The following is a 21,647-nucleotide window of genomic DNA, read 5'->3' as shown; positions in this document are numbered from 1 at the left end:
AATATTGGACTATTTTTTGTTTGTAAATGGGAGCAGACTTTCCCAGTATTCATTTAGTGAAAGGATCCACATTTCAGTTAGTAGAGTCACCTTACAGTCCTCTGTTAGCTGCAAGTAACAGAACTCCAGCTCAGACGGGCTAAAGTATAAAAGGGAATTGATTGACTTTTATGAGATCTGGTTTTGGAGTTATCTTCAGGTACAACTGGTTCCAGATGCTCAAGTGATATCATCAGGGACCCATCTCCCCCTCTGTTGACTCTACTCTCTTCTATGTTGATTTGACTCTCATTGCCACAGCGTAGCGGGATGGACTCCTCAAAGCTCCAGGTTTATATTTTGCCAATTTAGCAAATGTATCCGGGAAAACAGCGCATCTCTGTCAGTTGTTCCAGGAAATGTTCTGTTCTCGGCTCAGCTGGACTCATGTGTCCAATCACCGGAATAAGAGGAGGCCGTACTCTCGTTAGCAAGGCCTGACTCTCCCTCCCTGGGAACAAGCGTTGGGGTCAGCACCACCTGAACTCTGCAGAGGACAGGAGCATCTCCCAAAGGAGAAACAAGGGAGGCTAGCCAGGCATCTGGGAGGAAGCCGTGCTTTCTGATGTTCAGCCTTGATGGTCACGTTCCTAAAGAAAGCCCCATTCATCCTGAAACCACAGAAACTCGTCATCAGGTGGAGTCCGTGATTTTATCCTCATGGTCTCCTCTTAAAGGAGAAGACACCAGAACCCTCACCTTTTATTAGGTGCTGACTAACAGTTCCTAGGACCATTTTCAGAAAATGTGATTCAAGTCCTTAATATACTATACACTGTGGTGTGCATTAATCCACAAAGAATTCATTTAAATATCCTTTTGTTTTTTCTAATGAAAGAAACCATTCATTCTACTCCAGCCAGAATCCATCCCCTGGCGTGTGTGTGTGTGTGTGTGTGTGTGTGTGTGCGCGCGCGCACGCGTGTGTGTGTATGTGTGTAAAAGATGTTTTATCTAATAGTGTAAAAAAATAGGAAGTGCCCAGCCTGAAACTGATGGTGTTCTAAAAACTTACAAGTCAGGGGCGCCTGGGTGGCGCAGTCGGTTAAGCGTCCGACTTCAGCCAGGTCACGATCTCACGGTCTGTGAGTTCGAGCCCCGCGTCAGGCTCTGGGCTGATGGCTCGGAGCCTGGAGCCTGTTTCCGATTCTGTGTCTCCCTCTCTCTCTGCCCCTCTCCCGTTCATGCTCTGTCTCTCTCTGTCCCAAAAATAAATAAAAACGTTGAAAAAAAAAATTAAAAAAAAAAACTTACAAGTCAATTGAATAATATTTCCCGGATAAACAGTACAACAAATGGTAAGTATATTCCCAGGCTTGCCTGAGAAGGGAAACCTTTTGAACCCATGATAGATACTCAGCATTTATAGGAGAAAAATATTAAAATAATACACATGCATGTATGTATCACATTATATACTGTAAAACACTGAACTGTATAATCTACATAATATATAGCCTACACTTACATGTTCCAAAATAGATGAGTGAACTTGATATTTTCATATTAAATGATGTCACTCAAATATACATGTAAAATAACTTCAGTAAATAGAACTTTTTTGCGAAGTTTTTTTTCTTAATTTTTCAAGTTTATGTACGTGTTTTGAGAGAGCGTGTGAACAGGGAGGGGGCAGAGAGAGAGGGAGAGAGGGAATCCCAAGCAGGCTCCACTCTGTCAGCACAGAGCCTGACATAGGGCTTGAACTCACAAACCGTGAGATCATGACCTGAGCCGAAATCAAGAATCGATGCTTAACCGACTGAGCCACCCAGGCTCCCCTTTGGTGAAGATTCTTAATTTTTTAAAAATATTTATTATTTGAGAAAGAGACAGAGAGCAAGCAGGGAAGGAGTGAGAGGGAGGGAGACACAGAATCCGAAGCAGGCTCCAGGCTCCGAGCTGCCAGCACAGAGCCCGATGCAGGGCTCGAACCCACAGACTGCGAGATCATGACCTGAGCCGAAGTCGGCCGCCCAGCTGACTCAGCCACCCAGGCGCCCCAATGAAGATTCTTAATTCATAGGGTAGGACTCAGAGTGGTCCTCTGAAATTACAAAGACTAGGTCTCCAACTTTTTGGAAGAAAGAAATGTAAGTTTCTTGATAACATAACCCTAACGTTATTCTTATTATCAATTGTAATTGAAATCTTATTTTTACTCTCAAATGGCACAAAGAGAAGAGAGAGTTGAGAGAAGCCCTTCTGAGGTATCTTGAAGGCTGGAACAGCGGGAGGGACGGACGGTGTGGGTTGGGGAGGTGGTTGTGTGTGACAGAACGAACCGTCAGAGGAACCATCAGACCAGTTCCTGGATGACGCTCACCCTTGACCCACATAACTTTATCCAGGTCCGTGGCCGGTTGGCGTGGCGCCTGTGCCCTGCCTGGTGAGTGAAGAAGGAAGATGAAGAGTGTGGTCCAGGGACTTCCTCACCAGGGACCGACTGTATCGGGGTGCTCTTTAGGACTAGTGTCAGTCCCTAACCTCTTCTGTGGGAACATGAGTTACAGGAAATGCTTATAACAAGCTCTCCTCGCCCCATGCCGGAAGGTTCAGATACGTTTAGGAAGCATGCCTACTGGCTCTCCGCCAGCAATTTCTAGCTCCTGTAAGCATGTTAGGGTTCAGAAAAAGTCCTACATTAACGAAATGCACATGTATTTAGTTGTGTTGAACCTAGGAATCCCAAAACATCCCGACACGGCATTTTGTCGCTGTGGTCTCCTGAGTGACCTCTCGTGGAAAACGTTCCACAGCACGCAGTTTGGGAAACGCTTCAGTGGACCATCTCCCCAGCACCGTCCTGAGCCTGGAACCCACGCCCCCGCCCCGTGGGTCTGGGAGTCCCCTGATACTGAATGTACACTTTTGTGCATGTGTACTTTTCTAGGAAAGGGTTTGTAGCTTTCATCACTGAGAGCCCGTGAACAAGAAGGGTAGGAACCATTGTTTCGGGTTCTTTTCTAACAAGGGAGGTCCAGCTTCTGTACATTTCATGTCAGCCTAGGGACGTTACTCAGCAGGCACGGTGGGCACTCAGAGGTGGCTCAGGGACGCCGAGGGTGTCGACTGGTAAGCAGGCGGCTGACTAGTCGATTATTAGGCTTATTGTCGAGTAGGTTTAAACACTGGCAGCTACTCCCTTTCCAACGGGAATTGTGGAAAGAAATTACTTTTGCAGAGCACAGCCTTATCGTTACACTCCGGATTATTCCCAAACGAGACGACGTATTATTTCATTAGAGTAAAAAGGTTTTTTGTTTTGTTTTGTTTTTTAAGTTAAGAGCCACTGACCTGTAGAAGAGAAATCCGTTTAGAGCTCCTTAATGATAAACTACTAAAAAGCAAATAAATGCAGAAAGCTTTTCCTTCAGGAAATTGAAAACCATCAACTCACCTACTTTTAGATGTAAAAATCGGGATCATAAAATACTGTTCAGGGAAGAGTGAGCAGTAAGTAAGAGACATGCACGGAATAGTTGATGGAATTTCCCCTTGACTTAAATCATCAGAGAGCTGTGCAGTCAGACCACATTGGATCTTTGCAGAAGTGCTTCTGTGAAATAGTGTTTCGGTGTCTGTTAATACTAAATGGCAATAAACAATCCTGTCAAACCCAGTTGACTTTATTACAAGGATGTTGAAGTCTGTCCCATGACCTGCTATCCAAAACGACTGACGGGGATCTCGAAACTGCCTCCTGTCTTGTTTCATTTGCCGCATTCAGCCAAATTTGGGGCTCACAATTAAGCATTTTGGAGAATCTCATATGTGTTTTCTGTACAATAGCTTTGTGTGAGTTTTACTTTTTGTGAACCTTGGTCTTAATCTGTTCTTAATCGTAAGTATTTTTGTCAGCCACCTCAAACAGGCATACCCGGATCCAGGATTGATAGCAGTTAGGGGAGAACAGGGGAGGAAATAAAGACGTTGAGGAGGATGGACTGAGACGGAAGGGAGATGGGGAAAATAAGGAAGAGGGGAGACCAGGAGATTGTAGGGATGTGTTAGGGGTTTGTGAGGGATGCTCCCCACGTTTAGCACCTGCTGTCCTTCGGGTTGGTTATTAACCTCTCTTCCATTATTTAACTGCTCCCTGAATCTTTCGACCAACTATGCTCCGAGTGGGGTGATTGAAGAAGCCTGCTTTGGGGCTTCCGTGAGGACAGTCGGGCAAGGCAACCCCCTCAGCTCTGTGAAATCATGTTGCATCCCCATTTCGTGGAAAGCACCATACCTCGTTAGCCTTCCCACCTAATCCAAGGGGTGTTTGGATACTGGCCTCAATAATACATTCATTTAGGCCTCACTGATTGGGAATTTGCAGAAATTTGAAGGTTCCTCTGGTCCAGGGGTAGAGTGTTAACAGGAGGTGTAGCGCACAGGTCACCACCTCCCAAACTCAAAACGTCACGAGTGAGTGACATAATACAGACACGGGAGAGCAGACGGTGGCACATCCTCGTGTGACGTGTAGCCAGACGACCCTGCAGGGATCGTGACGCTTCCAAAGAGGAGCTTACTGGTTAAAATTTTTCCAACCCTTAGGTTTCCTCCCTCAGAGAAATACTTTTATTTCTGAATAAGATGTTTGAAATATTGTAACTTGAATTTTTTTAAATGTTTTATTCTCTATTGTCAGGCCTATGATAAATTGCAAAACAGTATTCTTAAATCATTTTGTCTATCAAGACCTACTTTGTAATGTGTCCAGGATTTTAAAGTAATACAGCTATTTCCTTTAAAATATATACATTTCCTTTAAATTTTAAAATACATACATACTTAAAACATATGCATAAAATAAATACACTTCCTTTAAAATATATACATTTCCGTCTAGTAATCTGGAAAGGATGTCTTCACCTGTATTTGTTCCAGATTTTTACAAAATCTCACGGCATTATGAAAAAGTGTTATCGGAGTTAATAAACTTTCAACTTCTAGAACTGAAGTCTCTATGGGGAATCCAGTGTTTACAAAAAAAATACGTATGTTTGGAACATCTTGGGCTTGAACTCTCACGAGTAGGCAAGACAGTTGGGAACGTCTGTGCAGATGGCATTCCTGCAGTTCTGAGCGCAAAGCATCGCCAGCAGCAGACGTCTAAATAATGTATGGAGGAGTTGGAAACAGAGAAGGACTCTTCCAGCTAGAATCCCAAATTCATGGCTTTTCAGATATTGAAAACCACCAGGAACTCAGGGCAAATAACATCTATTATGATTAGTAGTATTAGCTAGAAACAGCCAGGATTGTTTCTTCTTTTCTCTAGGTACCAGGTAGCACATCTTACTAGCAAAATTTTTCTTTTCTTTTTCTTTTTTTTTTTTTTTTAGGATTTTAATTTTTTTTAAGTCATCTCTACACCCCCAGTGTGGGGCTCGAACTCATGATCCCAAGATCAAGAGTTACATGCTCTACCAACTGAGCCAGCCAGGTGTGCCCCCCAAAGTTTTCTTTTTTATGGAGTTTTCAATTCCCCTCCTTTCTCCCTTCTCCCCCCCTCCCCCGCCCTGCATCCCACCCCCGCCGCCAACAGTGTCTCCACCTGACCTCGTTCTGGGATGCTACTTCTGAGGTGAAAACCGCCAAATGTAAGAGTTACTGCTGTATACCGGTCTCAATTAGATATTTTGCCTGTTTTCGATTGCCTGGTCCCTGATACATTTGATGGGATTGATTAGGTAAAAGGTAGCCCCGTGAGAAGGGAAAGGAGCACTTTCAATAACTTGGCTGGAGAAAAGTGCATCATAGAAATGACTAATGGAAACATATTTTGTTTTGCATGCTGCCCTTCGCCTTGTCCTTCTTAAAACTCACTTTCCATATTTCTAACAGATGAAATTAAGTCACTTATTCGGTAAATCCACGTTGAGAACCTCCTGTGTGCCGGCCATCCCGCTAGGCCTCGGGAGTATCGCAGTGAACAGAACGAGTGTAGCTTCATAGAGCTCACACGATTTCTCCTTTTCTATCCGACTGAGCTTCTGGAGGTAGAGGCTCACACCTTACTGGTTTTTGTGTCCCCGGCGGCCGCCACAACGTCTTGAGTTTTCTTGTTCGCTGTTACCTCTGCAGAACCGTAGCAGACCAGTGCCATAGTGGAGCCTTGGCGAGTAGACCTTTGCAAACGACTCTGCTGTTCCGTAGCTCTTCCCAAAGGATTTTAGGTGTTGGGGAGTTTTTGTCGCTAAAGCCGAGCACCACAGATCAACCTGCTGGTGGCTAATTAAAGTAATCTTGCCTCCTGACGCTTCCTGTGCATTTTCTGCGCTGTCAGCCCTTAGGTGTTAGGGTTGTCATTTCCCATTTTCCCGTATGCACTTAAATGCCATTCCACTGTCGCACCTTTTTCACGTCCAGGTGAGGGACATTGTCGCTTGTCCCCGAGTCTCATTACGGCACTTTTTCTTTAAAAACCTCCTTAGTCTTAGTGGTGATATGCTCCCCAGGTCTCCATCCACTCTCCTCTTACTGCTTTAGAACATCTCCGTCTGTGCTTGCGAGATTTCTTCTTTCCACTGTGTGCTGAAACTGTTGAGGCGGTGTCCTCCAAATTTGTGGCTTTTTGAAGTCCGCAAGCCTAAAATGTTCTTCTCTTTCGGAGGCTGTGAAGGTAGGTATAGAATCTGTGTCAGAGGTCCTGATTTCCTTTGCTCTGGCACCGATCAGCTACAATTTTACTACGTCGGACTCTAGCTAGATTTGCTGCTTTACTGACCACACAGTCGGCTCGGACTCTAGCTAGATTTGCTGCTTTACTGACCACACAGTCGGCTCCTGCATGATTTGGGGTGCTCTTGCGTGCTTCCCGCGTGTTGTGATATAGCTGAGCTCCTAGGGGATTCCGCTCAGCCTTAGCGTCCTTGGAGAATAGGTTTGACATCTCTGCCCTCCTGCGCCTCAAGCTCTGGCATCGAAAGAGTTCAAGGGAGAAATCATGATGGGTTTGCTATGCCCCCCTTGTAACATTCCGTTTCCTAATCGCTGTTGTTTTAGCAGCATCCTAAACCATTTTCTTTGGTGCTTCCACGACTGAATAGCGTGAAACACAGACCGTGGAGAGGAACGACGAATCCAAAGTCAGTGCAAATGAAGAAAGTCTAAGAAGAATTGCTAATTTCCCTTTGTCTTGGCATATAGAGTTGGGGAGTTTTTAAAAAGTGGAGTACGCAGGGTGGTGTTTTTTTTCCCCTAAGGCTAAATTTAGCCATTGCTTTGGAAAATCAGAGTGGTACAGCCTGTGCCTTATCTCTGTCCGGCCCTTACCCTTCCCTCTGCACTTGGACATCTTAAATGGCTTGCTGGAGAGGACAGCTTAATGTGCTCTGGTGGCCCCATTTATTCTGGGAAGGAATTAAGTGACTTCATTTTCCCTGCCTTTCCGAGCTTCCTGAAAAATTTAGGAGACTTCCTAAGCAGCAGTCCCTACAGAAATAGTTCAAGTCATACCTCCTTTTGCTTCATGAGCTTCTCCTGCCAGCGTGGCCAAGAGCTGCAAATGGAATGAGAGACAGTCTCTCGTTCCCAATCCAAATAGCAACAGGAGGGCACATGTGCACTTGAGCTACAAATAACGCGTTTTAAAATAGCAGGTGGTATTTGATGATTGCTCCTTCATTCATTTACCTGCCAAGGCAAAACTTTCTCTTGTACTCTGACAACAAGGCCCTGGGTGACTCCGATCGAGCAGTTGTGGCAACAGGTTCTCGCGTTTGCAGGTATTATTTGTTAGCTGATTTTCAGGTGTTCGGGTCCACGCATACCTCACGAGGCTGTTCTAGAAAGTGTTTTTTTTTTTTTTTTAAGACGCTAAAAATGTCCTGTTTATACAACAACCCAACCTGACAAACTTGGGAAGCGCTTTTGTAACAAACTACAGGCACTCCTTCCACAAGATGCACGCCCAGCCCTTTGTGTCCCCGAGATCCCATTTGGCCAGGGGAAGGTAGGCACATATGAAAGAAGGGGGGGGAGGGTCTGTATTTTTAACGTGAAGCTCAGTGGATAACGAGTGACGTTGCTATGAAATCCCAGTTTGTGTCTGTAAAGAAGTCAGCTGTGTCTCAGCTCTTCTGCCAGAGTCTCGCACCAACACGCTGCAGTGACGTCACTTCCTCACCTGCGCCGAAAGGGAGCGGCAGCCAGCCAAGGAGACTCCTAGAACTTTCTCGCGTGCCTTCAAGTCGGTTCCGTTGGGTTGTGACCATTCTGACCAGTCTGTCCACCGGACCAAGTGGTAGACTACTGATGGGTCCACAGCCACCTGGAGTCCGCTGGGGCTGACACAGGTGGCTCAGAGCCCTTGCCCCAGAGTTTGGATGACGTCGTCAGTAAGTCAGCTTCCAGAAGAAGCTTGCGTTAGAAAATAACAGTTCTTTTCCACTGACGGAGCACCCACTCTATATCTGGTGCCAGGGACCCAAGCAAGCTCCCTGCTTTCAGAAAGCTCCCTCTGGTAGAAATGGCCCATACAGGAAAACAACTCGGCATTCGTTTGCTAAGTACCATTAGGACCCAGGGCAAGAGAGGAAGGTTCACCGGGCACAGTGGAAAGAGCATGGATCTGGAGTCCTGCCTATGTTCAAATCCCTGCCCTGATACTTACAAGCAACATGACCTTGGGCAAGCAACACATGGCCGAGCTTCAGCTTCTTCGTCTGTAGAATGAAGAGGAAAAGATTTCTTTCATTTTTTTTTTTTTGAGGACTAGAAACAATACATGTGCAACGGCCCACTGTGGATATTCAGTAATAATACTGAAGTGATGTGTAAGCCACACTCTGAAGAACAGACAACTCACCAGGTGGACACGGGAAGAAGTCGGCATGCCCAAAGGTCCAAAGGTACATCAAACTCACGGTGGACTGAAGAAGAGTGAGTGATGAGAGAGTCCCTCAAAAGTAACCCGAGACAGTCGGTAAAGAGTATTCTTTGCCATACCAAAGATCTCCAATCTTATTCTGTAGGCCGAAGGGGCGGGATTTAAGTTTTTAAAACTAGATTATCGACATCATGTCAGAAACTTGCCCTAGGGCGTATTGCTCAATGCGGCCCAGAAAATTTGTTAGCTTCCAAGACTTACAGAGAGGTCATCTAGAGGAAACAGTAGGTACAGCTGAGTGCTAAGAGCCTGGGAAGTCTGGCCAGTAGCTGCTTTCCTGAAGTAGACACTTTCTTACATCAGATCCTCAAATACTTGGGATCCTCCACTTTTACAGAAGCAAGTGCCAAACTTTCTAAACTTAGAACACACTGTGGGAAGTCTGACTTCATCAAAGTTTCTCTGTCTTTAAAATTTCGGTATTGTTTCGGAACGTTTCATTCTTAGGGAAATATTAATTTGGGACATTTTAAAACGGGTCCCTTTGAGGATTGGGAATCCCTGTCAAAGAAAGATGAAAAGATGACCCGTGACTGCTGCTGTGCCGTGTGACACATTGCTTAACTGCCCCTAAGGGGAGGCTGGGACACGGTGAACCCAGCATAGGAAAAGGGGATATGAAGCCTCAGCAAACCATTCAGTGACCCTCGGGCCAGTGACTGGCTGGAAATGTTCCTTCATCTTGACCTTTGTAATACTCAGAGCTGTTCTGGGATTATGAGTATTTTTTCTGTATGTTTTGTAATATTGTTGGGAAGCTCTAAGAACTGCAGTATAACAGCAGTCATTGAATAAACTACTGTGATAGGTTCTGAACCTGTATTTTTGAGTTGCAGAAATCAGGCCTACAGGTTTCTTTTTTGTAGTTTAATACATCCGTAAAGATTTCAGTATTTAATACACGGGTTTATTATATCTAAGTAACCCCTAGTTATCTTACCTACGTTTAAAGTACCCCCCAGAAGGCTAGAATGGGCACCGCAGTGCTCCGTTAGAGGTAGGGATGTCCGTATGGACTCACATTTATTTTATTCCAGCGTATGATAGATAGATTCAGAACAATTGTAGATGTGTATGCATACGTGGGTTGTACTTACGTGTGTTTCCTTGCTCTTTCCGCTGGGAGGGCCTAGCAGCGGTGAGACGCCCCAGGAGCAGCGAGCACACCCAGCAGCCAGACCTTGGCCTCTAAATGCCATCCTCCAATAAAAGAAACCAGGGCTCCTTAGAGAGATTGCTGATTCTAGGGCTGGGACAGGGACAATAAAAGAGGAGTCCGGGCATCTCATAATGCCAGAAAGTAAGGAAGTGCTCGAGAAAGAAGGGAAGAGGCTGGGGGTGTGTCAGAGGGACACAGAAGCCAGCCTGAAAGATCTCCCAGCGGCCAAAGCCGGGACAGTTTGAGCAATAAGCTAACCTAGTATTGGATTGTGACCAAAGTGTAAAGTGTTTGTGGATATAAATAAATGGCTTATATGGATACAAACAAACTCAGAAAGACAGATCTTCCTTATAGGAGCACTCCAAATAATGTATGTGGATACGCCCACATCCACAAGGTAGAGCTTTATTCCCTTTTCCTTGAGTGTGGGCTGGACTCACTGACGTACTTCCAAACGAGAGAGTATGGAAACAGAAGAATTGTGACTTTATCAGAGCAAACCTGGCAGACCCTACCTTCCCCAAAGATCAGGGTCCGCATCAGCAGGACGTCAGACACTACCCGTGTCATATGATGAGCCCTTGCCTCTGTGATATTCTTCCTGAAAACTCATGACTCCCGTCCGATCAGTAGAAAACACATCAGACTACCTGAAAAGAGGGACACCTACAAAGCACGTGTCCGGTGTTCCTCAAAACCACGGACGCTGTGAAAATAAGGGCCGTGGAGAAGATCGCCACACCCGAGGAGAGGAAGGGCGTGGAACAGCCAGAGGTGGCGTGGCGCCTGCAGCTGGATCCCAGAGCTGAAAAGGGACGTTAACTGTCGCGGCGAGTCTGTTTCGAGTCTGTAGCTGAGTTAGTCGTGACGTACCAGCGAGCGTCTGAGTTTTGACGGGTGCGCTGTGGATCCGTGAGATGTCGGTGTTAAGGGAAACCAGACAAAGGGTTTATGGGAGGCCTACGACTGCAACTCGTCTGTGAATCTGAAAGTAGCCAAAATTTTCAAAAATGCATTTTTTAGGGGCTCCCGGCAGGCTTGGCCAGTGGAGCAGGCAACTCTTGATCTTGGGGGTGTGATTTCAAGTCCCACGTTGGGTGTGGAGGTTACTTAAAAATCTTGGGGCGCCTGGGCGGCTCAGTCGGTTAAGCGTCCGACTTCGGCTCAGGTCACGATCTCGCGGTATGTGAGTTCGAGCCCCGCGTCAGGCTCTGTGCTGACTGCTCCGAGCCTGGAGCCTGCTTCCGATTCTGTGTCTCCCTCTCTCTCTGCCCCTCCCCCGTTCATGCTCTGTCTCTCTCTGTCTCAAAAATAAATAAACGTTAAAAAAAAAATTTTTTTTAATCTTTAAGATGCCTTTAAAAAAAAGGGGGGGTCCCGTTGGTATAACTGGGTAAAGAAAGCCTTACCACTTTAAAAAATGTCCTATAGTAGTTTATCCCATCCCCACGAGGAACAAAGGGATGGTGATATCTCCTCTTTCCACGAGAGAAAATTGAGGTGCAGAGTGGTCATTATTTGAAAGTCACGCGGCCACAGGACTAACCCTGCAGCTCTCGGCTCTGTCCCGTGTTCCTTGCAGCCTGTCACAGCTGCCCGGTCTAAAAATGCCGCTTCTGCTAAAAGGGGTGCGGGACGGGCTCGTGAAGAGGCTGAATGAATCACGAGCCAGACTGTCGCTGCACAGCCATCGGAACTCTTTACTTCCTGTCTGGAGTGCAGGCATGCGTGTGCGTGTGTCTTGAATGTCGTGGGAAGGACCCGCGTGGCGCCGCAGAGTCCTCGTTCCCCGAAACCGTGCAGGTAAACAGGCCGCTTTAGAGACCCGCAGGGCGCAGAGGCAGACCCGTGGGAAGACACCCCAGCTTGTCAGCCGGGAGAAGAAGAAAGCAGCGAGGAGGTAAGATTCGACAGGCGCGACAAAGTGGTGTCTGATTCGTTGCAGAGAGCGGCGCAGGTGGGCAGATTTTGAATAGTTTTCAAGTTCAGCCGGGTCGGACTCGGCTGTGCGCGTGAGAAGGGAGCGTGCGGCCCGGGGTTGCCGACACAGCTCGTGTGGCCAGGCCTGGCGTCGTTCGCAGGAGCTAATGTCTCGTGTGGCCGGGCACGCGGGTGCACGGAGGGCTCGTTCTCGAGGAAGGAGGTGGGGGCTCAGAGCGGCGGCTCCCGAGGGTGGCCCTGGACCAGAAGCCTCAGCGTCACCTGGGAACATGCTAGACGCACAGCCCGGCCTTCGAAGTAAAACAGACTCTGGGAACAGGGCCCACCCTTCTGTTTGAAGAAGCCCTCCTGGGGATTCTGATGGCACCTCGGGTGTGGGAACCGCTGGATGGGCGGAAGCCTCCTGTGGGGCGGCATCCGCAGCGAGGGACGAGCACCGTGGGCAGCGCACACGCCCTCCCCCACGGAGGGGACGCCCGCGCCACCCGGAGCTTCTCCCCCCGGGGAGGAGGGAGCTGCTGTGCGGACCTCGCCTTGCCCCAGTCTTCAGAGCCACGGGTTGTAACGTGACTTGTCCACACGTCTCCAAGGGGTAGGGGGAAGAGTGGGAGAGCCTTCTGTGTAAGCAGCAGCTTGTTCTTTGGGCGAGGCAGACAGAGCCCTGACACTTCTAGACAAGAACTCAGCCGGGGGGCCGACCAGGCGGGAGCTCGCGGAACAGCCGGCTTTCCTCACCGGGACCCCCAGAGTCCACGGTGCTCGGGAAACAGGTGCTCTTGGCGTGCTGTCCCCGCAGCCTTGGGCTCACAGAGGACTAGTGGGGTCGCTTCGCTCAAACTGTCCCAAGGACGAGGGGCTTGGAATCCCTCAAAGCTGAGTCACTGCTGGCTTTGTTCGAAACTTCATGGGAGAGAGCTGAGGCCGGCTTCATCAGCCCGCTAGAGCTACACATTTTTTGTTTTCTCTCTTCTCACCCCTCCCTCCCACACATTCGTTTAAAAATCCAGTCTATTCAGATTGCGGAAATTACTCGTTAGCCAACAAACGAGGGCAGGGATGTGTTCACTAATGTTCACGTCACCCCCAGTGCTTGGTACGTGGTAGGTGCTCAGTAAATGTTCGTGCGTGTAAGTGAATCCCAAATCTACTTTTTTACTCTAACATAATCAGAACTTTTTTTTTTGTTTGGCCTCTAAGGAATTCTATTCCCCTTCTGCTGTGATCAATCATAATATACACTCCAGGCCATACGTATAGCTCTGCATTTGCCAAGTATCTTACAATACGGTTTCCACACCACCCCAAAACTGTGACACCAAAGCAAGCACAAAGTCGTTGCTTTTGACTTGCCAGTAATGGACCCGCGAAGGCCATCACTTCATCCACCGGGTAAGCTCTGTGGATGGAGCTGGGCGCTGGCCCTGCTCAGAGGAAAGGAAGTGTGATCAGAAGGTCTCTTCTGAGTCTCGGTCAACACAGTACAATCACGTCTGTGCTCTGCGGGCTGCCGGCTCAATCAGTCATTTCCATTCGAGGCTGTTTCTTATTATTAATTATCACTACCTTCCCCCTTTGGAGTTGAGAGGCTCAGAGATGCCATTATGTATGATATAATTTTGTTAAGAGGCAAATAATTGCTTCTGAGTATCTTCACCAAGTGCTTCTTGGAGCAGCTTAATAACGTGAACAAGCTAACTGCACGGGGATGGCGCTGAACGCAGCCCAGGACAAAAGCACACGGGAACCTTGGTGGCGGTCACAGAGTCACGGTGACTATTAGTGTTTTGATCTGGAGACGCCATGGTCTGTGTTCCGTGACCTCAGGGAGGGTCTGTCTCTGCAGGCTCCGTGCTGGGCAGGAGACGGGCAGGCATGAGAGGCTGACCTCACTGCGGCCACCACAACAGAGCCGCCTCCATGGGGCCAGGTGGCCGGGCGAGCACCCCGCCAGGGCGGCCCACAGCTGGGCGCTGCTCCCTGTGCCCTTCTGCCCCTCTGCGTGACATGGCACGTTGTTGTTGGCCACCATGCTCCAAACAAGTGCTCGAAACAAGTGAAGTGGATTCTGAACACGCCTTTAACAGGTGCAAGTTATGTGGGCTTGCAGAAGAAACTGTCGGGAGGCGGCTGTAGATGCTTCCCCCGTTTCGGCGGGACGCCGAAGGATCTGCAGGTGGTTGAATGGACGGCACGGCGGGGAACGTGCAGGGAGAGTTGATGCGAGCTCCCCAAGGAAAATGCGCTGTTCTCCTTGGAGTCCAGCTAATTGAAGGGGAAGATGCCTCATCCCCTTCATTTGGAAGGGCTCCAAATAAGAGAGTCCCTCATTCTGCAAAGTGTCCCTCTTCTAACGGAGAGGGCAGGCTGTTAGGACTCAGTCCCACCCCGAAGGCATCTCGTGTCTTCCGTTAGGGTCACAGGATGGCAACGACTGTGCAAGCGCATGCCGTGCCCACTTGGGGTCCCTGCCTGTTGGTGACTGGGCCACCGAGATGCTCAGCAGCAGGGGCCTGGGTGTTTGTGGATCGTGTGTGTGTGTGTGTGTGTGCACACTTGGCACAAAGACGTCTGTCACTTTTAAAGGGGAAGGATTTTTCCTTTAGTGTTGTTCCTGGAAATAGCTTTATTAAAAAATAATGTCACGATTTTTTGAAAAGCGGTCTTCCCCTTCTAGCTTTGTGGTTTAGTAAAGTGGAACCAGGTTGACACCCGGTCCTGGAAATTTTCCTGTGAAACACGTATTTACTGCCTTGTTACTGCAAGAAAATGTTCTCTTCCCAGGGGTGAACCTGACTCCTGTGTATCTTCTCTTCCCACAAGGTCTCATACTCGCGTCATACAGCGGTTAAGCTCCAGGCCCCTGAGCCGGAGACCCCCCTCCCCGCCGCCTCAGTTTTCCCCTCTGTGAAAAGAGGGTAAGAACAGTACCGACCTCACGATTACTGTGGAGAGTAAATGGGTTAATAGTTGTAGAGTGATGGAAACGGAGGCTGGCACTCTGTAAGTGTTAGCCCGCCCGCTGTTTTATTTCTTGTAGGATCAGTAAGCATCATTCACTGGCGTCGGGTTGTATAGTGAGGACGGCCAGGCACGCTGACCGAACACTTCTGGATTCTTCCTTTTCACGATTCGGATGGTTGTATTTTGGAAAACGGTTATGCCTTTAACAATTTGGGGGACAAATAGGTTGTCACAGATGCTCAGTCAATTCCTAGAGAATTCATTTGCCCGAAGATGATGATGATGATGGCTAACACATGTATCTGGAACTTACATGTTCTGAGCATTGGCAAATATTCATTTCATCCTCACGACAAGCCTTCAGGTAAGTACAGTCACCATCCCCAGTTGAGAGGTGAGGAAACTGAGGCACTTAAGGTCTTGCTCAAAGTTGTACACTTCCTCTGTCAGGGTTCTTGAGTACATACTGTCTGGTCCTGGCCCCCCTCTTTGACTTCACCTTCTGCTCTCCTCTCTGTGGTGGTCCAGCCACTGGCTTCGGTTCCTTGAATGCCCTGCCTCGGGGCCTTTGCATTTGCTGGTAACTCACTCCAATTCTTGCGGACCTGGCTCCTTCTATTCTGGTGAAACTCAAGTGTCCCCTTTCCCGACTCATATAAATTGTAGTCCCGCCCTATGGTTCCTCTTCACGTTATCCTGTTTGCTTCCCCTGCTAGAGCAGGAAGAGGCCTTTTTCTGACCGGTTTACTACTATCTGGCACAGCATTATTTAAAATTTGTTGAATAAATTTCGGTGCTAATGACTTTCATAATGGTCTTAGCTCCTTCTCGCGTGTTTGCATGCAGCCCAAATCGTGTGTCTGCGTGTGTGCACACAGGTGGGTATAAATGCGTGAATGGGGAGGGAGAGAGAGATTCGACTCTCAGTACTGTGGTACAGAATCACAGGCCTCTCTGAGTTACAGTCCTAGCTCCGACGGTGACGGCCTGATGTTTTTCTTAGGGGTGAAGCACCTAGTTGTGCTGGGCTCTGAAAACTGTCACGTGTTAAAGGACATGTGTAAGGGTCTCAGCCAGCAAGTGATCAACAGATGAAATCTTTTTTTTTTTTTTAATTTGGGTAAAACAGATACTACTCTAAAAAGCATATATTTTTACGTACATGTATCTTTTATACACACACATCTCCCTCTCTTCCACTGATTTAAATCGTATTCATTTCATTTATTTGTTCTAGGGGCCTCCCTATCAGATCTCTCCAAGGCTTCCGTTGGGGAATTTGGCAAAGAGATGGGGTGCCAGGAACCGGAAACCAGGACTTTGACAAAAAAGGGATTTTCTGTTCCTTTAGCTGAGAGCTTTGGGCTACCGTAGATGCCACAGGTCTTGGGTGAGGTGTGAGATTCACTGCCAGGTTGGAGAAATCTGGCCTGGACGGACCTGTGTGGTTTGGTTAGGCTGATGATGGTGTTTCGGATGCCGGTCCTGCAGCTTGACGAGGCCACGTGTTAACTGCTCTTCTGGAACACGACCTCACTATCACCTGTTCTGCCCTAGATAACCAGTTCAGGATGTCCATCCTAGAACGTCTGGAGCAGATGGAGAGGAGGATGGCGGAGATGACGGGGTCCCAGCAGCACAAACAGGGGAGCGGAGGAGGCAGCAGCGGAGGGGGAAACGGGAGCGGGAACGGAGGAAGCCAGGCTCAGGTACGGGCGTGCACTGACCATCACCTTTCACTCTGTGCTTTATTGATCACAAGTGCCTTGTCTGGTGCTGGTGTCATTCCTGGATTAGTCCCGGGGAGTGCTTTATAATCCCGTGCCCCTGAATTTTGAAATCTGTGTAATTACAGAAGCCTTGAACGGTGGGGCTTCTCGGTTGTTGACCTCCCTGAGCCTTATTAAATCATTGCTGCCGATCCCAGAATTCAGTGCCGCTGCCTGGCGGTGTGGCTCAAGGACATCCACTTAGAAAACAGGCCCAGTGGCGACTCAGAGTTCAGTTGGACTCTATTTTGTATTGTGGATTCCATATCTATTTTAAATATAAATATAAAGCATGATCCAACTCGGCCATTCATAAAGCCTTTTATAAAGTCAAGAAGATCAATATCAGAAGCTCCCAGAGAAGCTGTTTCTGGAATTACTTGGTGTCGGACAACATTAGCCCTGCTATCCTGTTTCACATCTGCTTTCTCATAAATTCCAGGAAGAATTGGCCAAATGCAGGGACGTCACTAAATATTTTTTTAGAGTCCCATTAGTCTTGAAGGCTTTACATAAGTTTTATTTACAGGTCTCATTTTGAGAAATGGCCTGGGCAGAAATTATTTTTCAGGAGACCCTAGAGACAAATTTTCAAAGGATGGATAGCATTCCCCTCTCTCTCTCTCCCACTGAGTTATTATTCCCTGCAAACCCCGAGCACTTTCCCCTCTTTCTTCAAGATTAATGATGATTTCCTGTGAACAATTACATTTTTAAGTGAAACGTTTGAGTTTTATGTTCCTTGTAAATATCAAGTGTTAATAATGTTTTAATACCAAATTTTAATATTTTGAAACCGAAGCATTTTATGGACCACACCCCAAAACTAAACAACCCCTTCTTCCCCGAATGTTCTTATTTCTTACCTGCCTTCAGAAGTCCAAGGGAAGACTTGGTGCACAGTAAAATATTATTAAGGCCACAACAGGCTTCTTTTTCACCTAGACTCCTACATTTTAGAAAAGAAGTAATCGTTGTTTGTTGTATCTCATGGCTCAAATCAGGGATTCCCACGAAAACCTTCTGTCACCAGACAGAGTTTGCATCAAGGGAATGGAATATACTGTCATTTTACAGCTCAACCATTCGGTAACTGGCCTACTACAACCTGATCCCATGTTAACTGCTATTGAAGACTCTTCTGTCAATTTAAGGTGGCCTCGATACATATCTGGGTCCACCTTTCGTGATAAAAATGCAGCTCTTTTTGTGAATGCAAAAAAATTTCCCTCCCTGCTCACTAACCCGTAACTTTCACGTGCTCATGAATGTGTCTGTCTGATGCGTCGGGAGCAGCTCTTGCCTGTCCTTCTCAAGTCAAGGTCGTCCTTCCGCACGTTGGGATCACCCACCTTTAAGATGTTTTGACAGTTCTAGCGAGGATGACATTGTATCGGTCACCCACCTTTTTATTTTAGCAAGGTGTTTTTCCAGACTTGAAAGAAGGAACAATAGTACTTCCATAGTAATTGAATTTTGTGGACTTTATTGCTGGAAAAAAAGACTTTTTAAATAATACCAGAAATAAGAATCAGGCTAGAAGTATCCTTTATTTGGGGAGGATGTTAAACATAGAACTGCTGTCACAGAGACTCAGATAACTGTTGAGGTTACTACATTCGATTTTATGTTTCTTGCCTTACAACTGAATCGAGAGAAGAAAGCCATAGTTAAAATTAGTGAATTTCTCTTCCCCGTGTGCCTCTATCGTTATTAATATCACTTAGATTTGAAGATCCCTAAAGCTTTCCCCAAAGGATGGGATCGTCACTAGACTTTTTAAAGTGCTTCTTTGCGGGGGGGGGGGGGAGAAAAGATCCCCATCTAAGTGACTTAATTCTCCTTTGGGAGGAGCAGGGAGGCAGAGGTCTGGGTGTGTCCCCAGATGCAAGAATTGGGACAGCCACCCTGCTTTTCTCTCCTAGTAGTCTACAGTCCACAACATGTACTTCCGCTGGAGGCTAGTGGCACTTCTTTAGCGGTGTATGCTTTCCCCGAAACGGATCAGCGTGATGTTCATAATCCGCGTGTCAGCTGTAGTGGACTCCAGTGTTCTCAGCATTACGGAAGGTCACCCCGTGCCACACGCATGGATGCGTGCCGCCGAGCTGAACCTCGTGCATTCTAGTCTGTTTCGCGATGCCCCTTTGTGCACAGTTCTGTGTTTCCTGTTCTGAGCGGCTAATCGTAAAGCATTTTGTTTCTCCTACATGAAAAGGTTGACTTGGCGGAGGGCCCTGGGTCCGCGGTGGTAACACACACTTCCTCCTCCTAGTGTGCCTCTGGCCCCGGGACGCTGGGCAGCTGCTTCGAGAGCCGTGTGGTTGTCGTGTGTGAGAAGATGATGAGCCGCGCCTGCTGGGCCAAGTCCAAGCACTTGATCCACTCAAAGACTTTCCGGGGAATGACCCTCTTGCACCTGGCTGCTGCCCAGGGCTACGCCACCCTCATCCAGACCCTCATCAAATGGCGGTAAGGCCGGGGTGCGGACGGCTGGTGGGCACCCTTGCCCGTCAGCTCGCACCTTCCTCTTGGGCGATTCCACTGGTGGAGAGGAATCTGGCCATTCAGTGAGCTTGACAGCCTATGAGCAAAGGGCTTTCTCGGAGGACAGTTCCCAAGGGAATCTTACACGAACTTCTGCCCAAGGAATGGCGAGCGAGACGTTGCACTCTCTGCTTTCCTCAGGGCTCATAATCCGAACCGCCCTGTGAAATTAGGGACTCTATCTTCTTCACATCAGGGATGTTGGATGCCCACTTTGGTTTCATCTTTGTGGGTTTGATAACATTCTCGTATTTCTTGGACGTTGATTAATTGTGCGGTAATTTCTGGTGCCATCCCTTACAGCACAAAGCACGCAGATAGCATCGATTTGGAGCTGGAAGTTGACCCCTTGAATGTGGACCACTTCTCCTGTACTCCTCTGGTAAGGCATGGGTTCATTTAATCCCTGAGCCGTTTTTCTAAACTGGCATGGGGATGTGGTAAGGTCTTATGGCCCCACGGAGATCGTCAGCAAGGACCAACTTGTCCATTGGCGGGAATAGCAAAAGCGGAGGATGTTTTTTTAACTTGTACTGAGAAAGCTTGCTGTTTTCCTTGTTTTAGATGTGGGCGTGTGCTCTCGGGCACTTAGAGGCTGCTGTCGTGCTGTACAAGTGGGACCGTCGGGCCATCTCCATTCCGGACTCTCTAGGAAGGCTGCCTTTGGGGATCGCCAGGTCGAGGGGTCATGTGAAATTAGCAGAGTGTCTGGAGCACTTGCAGAGAGATGAGCAGGCTCAGCTTGGACAGAACCCCAGAATCCACTGTCCTCCGAGCGAAGAGCCCAATACAGATAGCTGGATGACCCAGTGGCACAGTGAAGCCATCCACTCACCGGAAGTACCCAAAGGAGTCACCGTCATTGCAAGTACCAATCCAGGTAAAAATGCAAAATGATTACATCTCGGAACTTGGCACATTTCCCATTTGCTTTCGTGCAGCAACCCTCAGAAAAGTCCACAGGATATTCACATACGTTTAAGGGTTTGGTTTTTGGGGTTTTTTGGTTGTTTTTTTTTTTTATGTTTCCGATTTTTCTTTTAGCTGTAAGAATGCCTACTGCTTCCCCCCTACCCCTCCCAGAAATAAATGCAGAAAGTAGAAAAAAAAATCTGTGTCCATTTAAGAAAGAAACACAGATTTTGGAGGACTGACTGAATACAGTATATGCTGCTGGGGAATATTTAAATGTTAGGGACGCATCTTGAGTTCCCGCTTTGCACTTTGTGTCTCTCAGGCAATAGAGAAAGTGTTAATTCTTTAGGGTTCCTAACTTTATCGCCTGTCCTGACTGTCCTTTCTACTGTACTTTTCAGAGCTGAGAAGACCTCGTTCTGAACCCTCTAATTACTACAGCAGTGAGAGCCACAAAGATTATCCAGCTCCCAAAAAGCATAAATTGAACCCTGAGTCCTTCCAGGCAAGGCAGCAGAAACTGCTCTCCACTGCACTGAGTCTGGAACAGCCAAATATCAGGAAGCAGAGCCCTAGTTCTAAGCAGTGTGTCCCTGAGACAATCAGCCCCAGTGAAGGAGTGAGGGACCGCGTCCGGGAAACCTCCCCTCCCGTTCCAGAGACTGCACGACTCCAAGCCTCTGGACCTCAGCCCGTAGTAAAGTGGAGTCCCAAAGATCTTTACATTGGTGTGTCTACAGTACAGGTGACTGGAAATCCGAAGGGGACCAGTGTAGGAAAGGATGCCGCACCTTCACAGGTGCGTCCACGGGAACCAATGAGTGTCCTGATGATGGCTAACAGAGAGGTGGTGAATACAGACATGGGGCCCTACCGTGATAGTGCAGAGAGCGAGGAGTGCACACAGCCCATGGATGACATCCAGGTAAGCACGGACCAGGTAAGCCCGCAGAGGCCGGGGTGGCCGTCAGAGCGCCCCCCACGTCTTTACAGCCGGTTCCCACAGGTCGTGTGATTTGCTCACCAGCAGACGTTTGGAAGCGTGTTCTGACTCGTGAGAGTGTTGGGGTGTCTCCTCTGCTCGGGCCACGTTTTCATTCAGAGGATCCAACGTCGTAAATGGGGCCTGAACGCCAGGGACCTGGCTCTCAGCAGAGCCCTCCCCTCCTCCCACCGGTTCCTCAGAGCTCACCCGGGGCCCTCCGGTCATCTTCCGCTTCCCTCTGCATCCGGGGAGACTGGTTTCCTATTTAAGTACCGGTTTAATAGAGTCACAGCCCAGGAACGTCTAGAACAGGAGGCCTGTGGATAGGATTTTTAAATGACCTAAGTGACATGAGCACAGTTGTCATCTGGCTGTGGTAAAAGCATATGTGGCGTGAGGTGCAGCAAAATAGCCCGAGAGCCGATAATTGGCCGTCCT

General features: G+C 48.0%; 1 protein-coding gene across 2 annotated transcripts in view; it reads left to right on the top strand.

Annotated features, from left to right (window-relative positions):
• CAMTA1 (calmodulin binding transcription activator 1) overlaps positions 1-21,647 on the top strand; it is an 852,027-nt gene that overhangs the window by 806,226 nt on the left and 24,154 nt on the right. The window contains exons 12-16 of one of the 2 annotated variants that reach the window (XM_047083614.1): positions 16,551-16,702; positions 19,038-19,234; positions 19,613-19,691; positions 19,874-20,189; positions 20,965-21,149. In XM_047083614.1, coding sequence (XP_046939570.1) covers positions 16,551-16,702; positions 19,038-19,234; positions 19,613-19,691; positions 19,874-20,189; positions 20,965-21,149 — 929 coding nt within the window. Of the gene's footprint in view, positions 1-16,550; positions 16,703-19,037; positions 19,235-19,612; positions 19,692-19,873; positions 20,190-20,625; positions 21,150-21,647 lie in introns of those variants that run through there. The other variant, XM_047083617.1, reaches the window with a different exon arrangement.

This window comes from Lynx rufus, unplaced genomic scaffold (assembly GCF_022079265.1).
Source record: "Lynx rufus isolate CCGP_SWC_20201006 ecotype Redwood Valley unplaced genomic scaffold, mLynRuf1.p SCAF_2, whole genome shotgun sequence".
Lineage (NCBI taxonomy): Eukaryota > Metazoa > Chordata > Mammalia > Carnivora > Felidae > Lynx > Lynx rufus.
The sequence above is the reverse complement of the archived record's forward strand: the minus strand, read 5'-3'. Positions and strand labels throughout refer to the sequence as shown.